The 11,813-nt window shown below is 37.0% G+C and overlaps 1 protein-coding gene across 3 annotated transcripts; it reads left to right on the plus strand.

Annotated features, from left to right (window-relative positions):
- Window positions 2,972-11,262, plus strand: LOC109209782. Of its 3 annotated transcripts, none has more exons than XM_019373120.1 (9): window positions 2,972-3,226; window positions 4,135-7,296; window positions 7,410-7,490; window positions 8,188-8,340; window positions 8,770-8,933; window positions 9,037-9,184; window positions 9,498-9,620; window positions 9,943-10,030; window positions 10,792-11,262. In XM_019373120.1, the coding sequence occupies exons 2-9, from the start codon at window positions 4,366-4,368 to the stop codon at window positions 10,992-10,994; spliced, it is 3,891 nt and encodes a 1,296-aa protein (XP_019228665.1). In that variant the 5' UTR covers window positions 2,972-3,226; window positions 4,135-4,365; the 3' UTR covers window positions 10,995-11,262. The 3 variants fall into 3 exon arrangements, with proteins under 3 accessions (XP_019228665.1, XP_019228671.1, XP_019228677.1); XM_019373126.1 differs by having other exon boundaries at window positions 2,972-3,205; XM_019373132.1 differs by lacking the exon at window positions 2,972-3,226 and adding an exon at window positions 3,255-3,594.

Consider the following 11,813-nt stretch of genomic DNA (forward strand, 5'->3'; position numbering starts at 1 on the left):
AGAAGTATTGAAATATGTAGAAAATGCCAAAACTTTTACTGAAAAAGATTGTGATAGTCTACTTCTGTAAAAGAGGCCTGAAATGCCCATGGATTTCCTGCATCTTCTTGAAGAAAAAAGAATTAGTCACTACCGGAGTTAATTGGAAAAGATGACTGGAAAATACTATTGTCTCACCATTTTTACGGTCGACCTCAGCTCCCTCCATCACTGCCTCGCCAACACCACCATCCTCTCACCTAACACACTCCGCCATCGAGCAACCTTGTGTTTGCCATAGCTATGGATGTACTTTTCAGCAGTTATCTTGTTTCAATGCAAGAAGATTCGGAGAGTTTGTCGGAAAACAGTGTGTGTGAGAGGGGGAGGGGTTACGGCAACGGCAAATGATGACAGTTCTATTTATTTTGCTTTTTTTCTTCTGATGTTTTATTTATTTATTTTGTTTAAAAGATTTTCTTTAACTCAAAAGCCACATGGTACTTTTTCATTTGTTAGTTTTGCAATGTCAGGCGCGTGCCCTCCACCCATTATATATTTTGTATTGGTTAGTCATGAGGGATTTGATAGGTACATATTGACTTATGTTAAAGTATTTAATTGGAACAAGTCCCAGTTAGAGTGTTAAAGAGAAATTTGATGCCAACTTTAGGGGACTCTATATGTATTTGGCCTTTAAACTTAAAGGATCGTACATGCTCAACTTTGTATCACAGGAGAAATAAAACTTAGAGCCCGTTTGGATTGACTTGTTTTAAGTGCTTTTAAGTCAAAATAGCTTTTAAGTCATTTTGTAGTGTTTGGATAAAGTAAAAAGGTGCTTTTAAACACTTGTTTTTAAGCTAAAATGACAAAAACAAGCCAAAAGCAAAAAGTTAGAATTCCTAACTTATGGCTTAAAAGCTATTTTGATTTTTACATTCCTATGCCACATAGGAAACCTTATTACCCTCAATGTTTAAGGTTTGATTTAATTACACTTAGTATATCAAATTACCAATCCTATACCATACTTAATTAAGGATCTAATTAATGGGCAGTTTTTACTCCTAAATTAAAGGAGTCTATATATCTCGCGTTTCTCTATCCCCCTAATTCCTAAGACCTGCGCCGTTTTTCCCCTCCCCTTTCTTCCTCTTCTCCATTCCTTCTTCTTCTAAAAAAATACAGAGATGGAAATTGCAATTTTGTTACGTACGAAATAGTAGGGCCCACGCTTTCCTATTTCTTTTCGGATTCAAAATAATATTCTTATGGTTTTACGACATAGAGCTACTGCCTTTTTGGTATGTAAGCAAAAGCAATCTAGGGCTCTCAATTTTTCCGTTGGAGAAGAGAAGCATAAGCCCAGCCTCAGGCGTGTCAAATGTTGATGTCCATCTCAAAATTTTATACAATATTTACCTTCAAATCACCCTTGAAACCAATCAATCCCCTACCCCTTCTTCTGACTTTGATTCAAAGATTCAACTTTTAAAGACTAAGCTTCACCCTGAAACCTTAAATTGATTTGTAGTTTTTTTGAAGAAATTTTGTAGATGAAGAGAAAATTTTGCAGTCAATATTTTTTTTTTCAACATAGATTGTAGTTTAATTGTAGTATAAATATAGTAATTTTGTAGATACCCTTAAAAATAATACAGCTTTATACAATACTTAAACTGATTTGTAGTTTATTTGTAGTTTTTTTGAAGAATTTTGTAGATGAAGAGAAAATTTTGTAGTCAATATTTTTTTCCAACATAGATTGTAGTTTAATTGTAGTATAAATGTAGCAATTTTGTAGATGCCCTTAAAAATAGTACAACTTTATACAATACTAAAACTGATTTGTAGTTTATTTGTAGTTTTTTTTGTAGAAATTTTGTAGATGAAGAGAAAAATTTGTAGTCAACATTTTTTTTCAACATAGACCGTAGTTTAATTGTAGTATAAATATAGTAATTTTATAGATACCCTTAAAAACAATACTGCTTTATACATACTTAAATTGATTTGTAGTTTACTTGTAGATAAATGTAGGAATTTTGTAGATATTAACATAAAATCAGACTTTCATAGAATTTGTAACATAACAATTTTAATCAGCTCCCCCTAATTCCTAAGACCAACGCCGTTTTCCCCCTCCCCTTTCTTCCTCTTCTCCATTCCTTCTTCTTCTAAAAAAAATACAGAGATCAGACCCATTTTTTATAATCAGATTTTTCCAATTCAATTGTAGCATGATTGAAATTTTGGACATGATTGAGTGTTGTTGCTGAGGTATTGTTCTATATTTTATTGCTTTTTTGATTTGTGGATTGAGAAAAAAAAGATGAAGAACAGAGTATCGACAGTATTGACTTCTACAATTTGACTTGATTTTGTTGAATAACTGGTCGCCTTTTTGATGTCTGGAATGAGGAAGAAACTCGACGAACTGATTTCTACAATTTGATTTAAGTTTGTTGAAGCTTTTCGTCTTTTTTTCTGAATTACGAAAAAAATTCGGGAGAGATCAGATAAAGGATTTGCGTTCAAATTTGAACTGAAGGTCGCTAATTCTTTTCCTGATTTTTAGCGCGCCATATTAGGAAGATTCAACTACTATTAATTACTAATTAATGAATGGTATAAAAATTGTAGAAAAATAGTGCACAGGTCGGGTAATTTACAAAATATGCACATATTCGGTTATAAAGTTTTATATATGATATAGGAAAGAAAAAACCCCTTAAAAGTAGCTTAAAACAAGCCCATCCAAGGCTCTTAATAGACCATTTGAAAATTTGAGTTAAGAGTCAGACAAAAGTGCAAGGTTTATAGAAGTACAAGGACTTAAAAGTACAATAAACGGTAGTTGCATTCGTAACATCACGAGCAAGCGTGAGGCATGTGATAGATACTTCACATATCTCTTCATGTTGACGAAATTGCCCCTACGCAAAACTTTCACTTCGCGGAGCAAACCAATAGAATCCATGAATAGGAACAAAAACTATGTCCAAGTAGTACAACATGTCAAGCTGCAAAGTACCATCATTTAAGACTTCATCAGGGGCAAAAGGGCATTTCAATTCACAACCCTTACAAACCTCTCCATTGACTCTCCAAGTAGTAGTGATGTAGAAAAATCTCTCACCCAAATCTCCACATACTTCATATGCTATCGTTTCGCCGCCGTTATTACACCGTCGTTCGGTTCCTCTCCGGTGACTTTTCGATGGTACCGATTTTTAGTTAACAAGTATGAACAGTCTCAGCAAGATGTATTTTTTCTGATTATTTTTTTGTGAATTATTTTTGATCGAGGGCTTGGATTATTCTCTTTCGGTTAAATTTGATATGTTCTGATTCACCGATTTTTTGTTTTGGATTTGGTTTGAATGAACTGGAAAATTAGGTTTTCTGAATTCCTTTCAGTGGTAGTTATTGATGTTGTAGCTTTACGAGCTGGATCCTGAGCTTCGAGCTTGATCTTAGGTCTGAAAGGCCTTGGTTGGGCCGAGTTTTTGATTTGTTTGGCCCGGCCCTGCCCATGTGTACTCCGAATAACTTCAGATATTTGGCATAATATGAAATCCGTCAAGAGACTAATTTTGTGACATTTACAAGGTGAAAGATTTAAATTTTACTGAATTACCTGAAGTATTTGTATTATGATTTATAGGTCTGTACTCTGAGAAAATGAAGAGAACCTCTAGCATTAGAAAATCCCGATTGTTGAATATTGAAATGAGAATCCTCCAAATGAAGGGAAATGAATAGTCAGGATTCAGACTCTAAATAGATTGGACTTGTAAAATTGTTGTGGTTGTTGTTTTGTAGTATTTGATTATGATTTGTGATTAATTGGATAGAGGTTGCTTTTCCTTTAGAATGCTGGACTCATCTCTTAAGGCCATTGCTGTACTTAGGACATCGGTCCTGTCAAGCCTTATTTTACTAATGTTAATCTTCAGAAGTCAAACTCCTGCTGCCAGACTTCATAGGCCAACATAGTATGAAGCGATTAGGGAGAATCGCTTAGGACTGTTGAGATCACTGCTTAACTATGTCTTTTACATTACTTTGGACATGGATCGTGTCAAGTTTTTTTCTAACCTTTTCTCGTTAAACTTGCTCTGATAAAGCATTGGTTACTGTGACTTGCAGCTTCTGTTTCTTTACCCAACTGCAAGATCAAGGTATGTCTGTAGAAGTTCTGGAGGGACATATGAATAAGGAATTAGTTGCTGCTTTCTGTCATTACAATGATCAGCTGTTAGCATGTGATCATGATACACCTGTAAAAAGTTCAGTAAGTGTGAGTAAATAAGAAATTGGTTATATCTCATTTCTATTTGGAACAGTCTCCTTAGGCTGTGAATTTGGGAATTGTTTCAAATGGATAGAAATGTTGGAAAAGGTATGATGGGACAGAAGAACTATGAACAAGGTCGCTATAGCTCTGTAGAGACCAGAAATGAGGTCATTGGTTCTACAAATGAGAGATTTTTCCAGGATCCATCAAGTTCTATTAATACGAACATAAGACCACCTGATTTCGCTGTACCTGTTGGAGCTAGGCCTGTACTGAATTATTCTATTCAGACTGGTGAGGAGTTTGCTCTAGAATTCATGCGGGAAAGGGTTAACCCTAAGCAGCATCTCGTTCCGCATGCTTCTGGTGGGACTACTGGTGCAACTTCTTATATGGACCTGAAGGACATACTTGGAATATCTCATACAGGTTCTGAAACCGGATCAGATATCTCCGTGATTGCTTCAATAGAAAAAGGTCGAGATCAAAATCATGAGAGGACTAGGACTTCAGTAAATGATGAGAAATCCTACCACCAAGCTGTGCAATCTGTGACCAGAACCTCATCAAGAAATAACAACATCCGTGGGTTTCAAAGCCATGTATCTTCTAGGTCTAGTACATCAGGAAAGCTAAGGTGTCTCTGCAGTTTTGGTGGTAGAATTATGCCTCGTCCAAGTGATGGGAAACTTAGATATGTTGGAGGTGATACACATCTTATTCGAGTCAACAAGGATGTTTCTTATGAGGAGCTTATGCAAAAGATGTTGACAATATATAATCAAGCTCATACCATAAAATATCAGCTTCCTGGTGAGGATCTTGATGCATTGGTATCAGTTTCTTGTGATGAGGACGTGCAGAATATGATAGAGGAATGTAATGGTCTAGAAGGTGATGGATCACAGAAGCTACGGATTTTTCTCTTCTCTAACAGTGACTTGGATGATGCTCAAGCTGGTCTTGAGAATGTTGAAGGAGATTCAGAGATGCAGTATGTTGTTGCTGTCAATGGCATGGACTTCGGGTCTAGAAGAAACTCAATTGCTCTGGCGAGTGCTTCAGGAAATAATCTGGATGAGTTTCTTAGCTTAACAATTGCTCGGGAGAATAGTCGAGTTGTTGCCGATGCTTCTCGTTCAGTGGGTGGTGTGCCTCTAGCTGGTCAATCTGCTCATCTGATGGCGTCAAGTTCATTGCATGCCTTTGACTCCAACCAACAAGGGTACCATGGTCAAAGTATTCATCATGGTGGTGCTGAATGGAGACCTTTACCCACTTCCATGCCTGTTGACAACTTCCAAAATTTAGATGCCAAAAGCCCTGTTTTGCCGCAGTACGACCATGATTCTCATCCACCCAACTCCTCACAACTCACAGATAACTTTGTTGTTAGTACAAGCCGTGGTTACCTGAATGGAGAAGGAGGTTCTACTCACGAGCAGCCATATAGAAGTTCACATATGAACAACCAAGAAGCACCAGCGGCGGTGGTAAAAATGAAAAGAGACACCTCTTTCCAGAAGAAAGTTGAACTTGGTAAAGATCAATCTCTGGATAAGGAAGTGAATAAGGAGGCAAAGAAGAAAAGAGAAAGCTCTGCACAGAAATTGAATGAGCCCGAGAAAATGCATTCTGTGGAAAGCGAAAAAGTTGTTTCCTCGAATCCACTTGTCAAATCTGCTCCAAATCATGTTTCCCGAGTTGAAGCATCTAATTCTGCTGCTACAGTAGTTTCTGGAAGTTCTGACATGCCAGCTAAAATTAATGAGAAGAGTCAGGAACAAGTGCAAGGTACAGTGTCTCTTGGAGCTGTTCAAGAAGAAAAACTTGATGGATCAAGTGAAGATGGCCATTTGTCTGCATCTGGTAGAACTTCCAACGCTGACTATGGTGACTCTGAGGCATACCCATATGACCTTAGGTACGACCCACCTGCAATGCCTCCACGAGTTTTTCGTTCTGAACGTTTGCCTAGGGAGCAGGCTGGCCTAAATCGCTTGTCCAAATCTGATGATTCTTCACAGTTCATAATGACCCATGCACACTCTGAAGGCAGACAGCAGATCCTGGAATCAGTTGATAAATTACATGATGGAAATGTGAGTCCCCAGACTGAGAAATTTACACCTTCTGGGCCGAATTGGTCTGCTAATCAACCTGCTATTGAAGAGAAACAGATTCAACTTCAGCAGTCTGTAGAGTTAGGTGACAATACCAAGGGAGTTAATTCAAAAGTTGGTGAAGATGTTTCTGAAGCAAATCTTGAGAAGCGCGAACTGAAAGCAGCAACTTATGCCGATAAAGTAAAATCTGGACCAACTAATGCTATCACTAGCAATAATGTTCGCGATGAATCTGCTTCCAAGCCAAACGAGCTTCACCGGGGTGATGCAGCTGCAAGTAGAACAGAGGAAAATAAAGTTATGGGGAAAATACAGCCGCTAGCTGAGAGCGAGCCTCAAGTTGGAGCAGTGGCCACAGGGAAGCCATCTGTTACCACTGGCTCTCCTGATCACGGAGACATTCTTATTGACATTAATGACCACTTTCCCCGAGAGTTCCTCTCTGATATTTTCTCTAGAGCTAAAATATTGGGTGATGCATCAGTGTCTGCTCCACTGCGCGCTGATGGAACTGGTTTGAGTTTGAATATGGAGAACCATGAACCAAAGCACTGGTCCTTTTTTCAAAAGTTAGCCCAAGATGATTTTGTCAGAAAAGATGTGTCTCTGATAGACCAGGATCATCTTAGTCTCTCTTCCACTCGTGCAAATGGTGAGGATGGAGCATCCATGGATTATGGTTATCCTCCTTTTAACAATAGTGCTATGATAGACCATATGGACTCCCGGATGAATATTGAAGCTGATATGCAGCATTTATCACGCGACAATGTCGGACCATCCACCGTGAATGTGCCTTCAGAATACGATCCTTCTCAAACCACTGGCATCCAAAGCATGCAGTATGATGGTGCAATGAATTCAAAAGTAGCCGAATCGGATTATCAGGTGTTCCTTTTTAGTTGTTGACACTTCTAGCTGCATAATTCTGCTTCAGGTTATATTCTCATTTTTTAACTCGTACAAATGTGATTGAAAAAACCCTTTCATTTAACATGAAGGATGGGAACCAAGAAGTTCAGAATACTGGTTTTCCACTCATTGATCTCTCTATGGGAGATTTCGATCCAAGCTCATTGCAGGTATTGTGGACTTAAACCCTCATAAATATCAATACATCTGGCATATCTTGAAGTATGTATTATATATGATGGTTGAGTGAATGAGTGATGCAGGCTACCTAAAGTAGCATCCGTAGGTCACTGCCAATAACATTCCTTCATAGAAAATGTATGGGATAAATTCAAGTTCTGGTTTTCTGCCTGAATATCCATATAATGACAATAGTTAGACGTGAACGCTGAGAAATTTGTGGATTATTGATTTTTCGTTGACCTTTTTTTATTTAAAAAAAAACTCTGTTAGAGCTCTAGATATCTTTAGTTCTTGATTTTTATCTGCTACTTCATTGCTTTGCTTGGAGAGGACAAGACTTTTGGTTCATATGTGTGGCTTGCTCTTTTCTGTATCTTGAATTTATGCATCTGATGGAGATATGGAGAGATTGTTTACAACTTGTTGCTTTAATGAGGGGGCATTTTGTTCATATGCATGGCTTGCTCTTCTGGGTCTTCAGTTTATACGTCTGATGTATATATTGAGATTGTTTTTATGTTTACCAATCAAGAATACATTAAAATGGGCTGGATTTTTATTACGTGATTTGCATGTTTAAACTAGCTAGACAAATTAGAAATCAATTTATTTAGGCATGTAATAAGTACACGCAGCTGTGCTTTGAGTCAGTTTTTTAGTTAACCTGTTTTATTTGCCTCGCAGATTATCAAGAATGAAGATCTCGAGGAGTTAAGGGAATTGGGTTCTGGAACATTTGGAACTGTTTATCATGGAAAATGGAGAGGAACTGATGTTGCCATAAAGAGAATAAAGAAAAGCTGTTTCACAGGTCGCTCATCCGAGCAGGAGAGATTGGTGAGCGTCTTTGGAGTTGTATAATTACATCTGCCACAATAAAATTAATCGGTTCCTGGTTCATCAGCTTGAATCCAAATATGTAGATTTAGACCTAATAGAAACAAAGTTGTTTGAGCGTGTTTCCCCTTGCTTTGTTATTCTTCAACTGTAACTTTGTGCTGCTCTGCTTGCTGTTTTTGTTGTTCCATGAAAGTTGTGTACGGCTTCCTCCAGCTTTACAAACTCAAACAATCGTCCAAAATACATCTTGAACACTTTCAACTATTTTTATAGCAGTACAGAAAGCGAATTTCATCACAGTTCAGACATCTAGTCCTGTTTTAATCAAATCTAAATCAGTAGAAGCTTATCAGTTCATATATTTGTCATGTTTTGAGGTTTCTTTATGCAAGCATTTTGACAATGGAACCCTTTATCTATTTCCAGACTCTAGATTTTTGGCGTGAGGCTGATATTCTTTCAAAGCTTCATCATCCAAATGTGGTGGCATTTTATGGTGTAGTGCAAGATGGGCCAGGGGGGACTCTTGCCACAGTAACAGAATTCATGGTGAATGGGTCTCTGAGACATGTTTTGCTTTGCAAGGACAGGTGTTATTTCAAACCCTTTCAACCCTTCCTATTATTTTGTTTTATATATTCCTCTGTATCCCTTGACCAAACTTCGTACTTTCTGCCAATCCTGACTTGCTAGACACCTAGATCGTCGCAAGAAGCTCATAATTGCAATGGATGCTGCATTCGGAATGGAATATCTGCATTCAAAGAATATTGTACATTTTGATTTGAAATGTGACAACTTGCTTGTCAACTTAAAAGATCCTTCTCGACCCATCTGTAAGGTGTGTACAAGTATATAAGCGCTTTCCTTTTTTATTCTTTGCAATAAAGGGTCTGATGACTCATCACTAGCTGATGTATTAGTATATCCAAGAGCATCTTTTCTTGACTACCTTTAATTGATTATTCATGTCATGTTAAGAGTGCCTTTAAGCTATAAATTGTTTCCTTTGCCATTCACTTTGGTATTCACTCATCAAGTTCATTATTAACATGTTTCTATTGGTTCAAAACTTATGTCACCAAGAAACGGACAATTTAATGTTTTGTAGGATCAAGCAAAACTAATAAAAAGCCCTGTCAATTTTATTATAGGTTGGTGATTTTGGACTTTCAAAAATAAAGAGAAATACGTTGGTCACTGGTGGAGTTAGGGGAACACTTCCATGGATGGCCCCAGAGCTATTGAATGGTAGCAGTAACAAGGTTTCTGAGAAGGTGAGACTTCAGATATTAATCTTAAGGTTGACATATCCAAGATTGATATGAAATATAGCCTATCTCAGGCATCTTTGTTTCTTTCTGTGGCATGGGGATGGGGAGAGCATATTCTTGCTGATCAACTCGAATTTCTGTTATTAAATTTTCAATCTAACGCCCGATTAATTTGTGATGGGTAGGAAGTATGTTGATGCTTCTCCCTCTATCTTTCTTTGGCAATCAAGTCGATAAGGACCTTAACTTCTCAGATACAAGAGATCTGAGAGAAAGTAAATCAGAAACACGTTCCTCTTCTAAGTGACATTTTGAGACTTTGCAGGTTGATGTTTTCTCCTTTGGGATTGTGCTCTGGGAAATTCTTACTGGCGATGAACCTTATGCTAATATGCATTATGGAGCTATTATAGGTTTGCTTTACTCAGTCCTTATCTTACCTTTATTTCTTGCTTTAAAGTACTGGCATTTCTTTTATTACTTTCTTGTCATGAAATAAAAATTACTCGTTATATCCTTCCTCTCCTACAAATCTACAAGTTGCTGCCTTGAAAATGAAACGAATGAATGAGGAGTGTCAAGAGGTCATTAACAGTAGAAAAGCAGCAATAACCAATTTTTTAACTGGTACAAAGAAAAATATAGAATGTCATAGAAATGTATTACAGCAAGCTAGGTATGGTTAATTTCATCTCCTAATGACACAATGGTCGCTTTTATAATTTGTTCAGAAATGTTTGGTCTCATCAAGGACCAAGATACTAAATGATGTTGATACACTCGAGAGTTAGAATGATGCTGACACTCTCGGTGAAAGGCACTGCATAAAAGCAATAAGTGAAGAAATGTAGAAGCATAGCATAAGTTCATTACTTGCTGTTTCCTTCTCAAAAAGTTCATTACTTCCTGTTTCTACTTATTTCGAGTTCCACCAATCATCTTCTTTGGATGCCATGTGAAGTGTGGTTGAACATGCAGTGAAAATTTTTCTGTGGGACATCTATTTCCAAAGGTGTTGTTTACAGTAGTTTCTATGGTTCTCTGATGCTTCACTGGGATGCAGAGGAATGGTCATAAAAGCCTTCATGTTTTCTGTTAACAGAGCTAGGAAATATAGGAACCAGAGTTGAAGTTTAGAAATTCACGCACCCTTAAAAAAATGTGTTACATGCAGGTGGTATAGTCAACAACACCTTGAGACCACTAGTGCCGAGCTTCTGCGACGCCGAGTGGAAAATTCTTATGGAACAGTGCTGGGCTCCAGATCCTGCTGTTCGGCCATCTTTCACTGAAATTGCCCGACGCTTACGTGCTATGACCGCGGCATGCCCAACAAGACCACAAGCTCATCCACCTCAGAACCAACAGTCCAAGTAATGGCATAGGCAATTTTTCTGTATTTCTGCCTCTATATTCTATAAGCAGTTTCTATAAGGATACTGAATATATCTGTATCATATTTAGTGGGGAGAATGACCTCCTTCAGGGTGTGAAAGAACATTGTCGAAAAACTAATGATCGACAGAGTATATATATTATTCCCGGGAAACATGATAAAATCATATATATTGTAATTTGTAAAGCATCATTTGTATCTAAAATTGGAACTTTGGCCTTTGAAAGATTTGGTTATATTGGTTGGTGAGATGAAGAGTTTTTCTTTTTCCATTTTTATAAGCAAGCAAAGATGTTTTACTCGCCCATTATTTAGGTTTTTGCTTGACTTGATGCGAAGAAGAAAAATTCTCTTCTTTAGTTTGAGGAAAAGGAATAACAGAGCTGGAAAAATGTAGCTCTCAGCAGTAGAGCTGGGCATAATTTGGTAAATACCGAATTACCATACCGAAACCGAAAATTTTGGTATTTGGTATGGTATTTGGTTTAAGTTTTAAAAAAAATTGGTATTAGGTATGGTATTTGGTATTTTAAAATAAAATACCGAAATACCGATACCGTACCGAAATATATATGATATTACACAAAACACATATATCATCAATTATAACATAAATATAAATAATCTAAAATTTTACTTTCCTTTATTCTCAACGTTCTCAATTAACTCTAAACAAGTAACAAGACATTTCTAATGATCAAATATTCTTTTATGTACAATTTTTTCTATTTGGGTCAATATTTGCTAGTTTTGGACAAATTTTTTGTCAACAAACATTTTCACTTTTGTATTTTTGAGTA

The sequence above is a fragment of the Nicotiana attenuata genome, chromosome 2 (genome assembly GCF_001879085.1).
Source record: "Nicotiana attenuata strain UT chromosome 2, NIATTr2, whole genome shotgun sequence".
NCBI classification, from domain to species: domain Eukaryota; kingdom Viridiplantae; phylum Streptophyta; class Magnoliopsida; order Solanales; family Solanaceae; genus Nicotiana; species Nicotiana attenuata.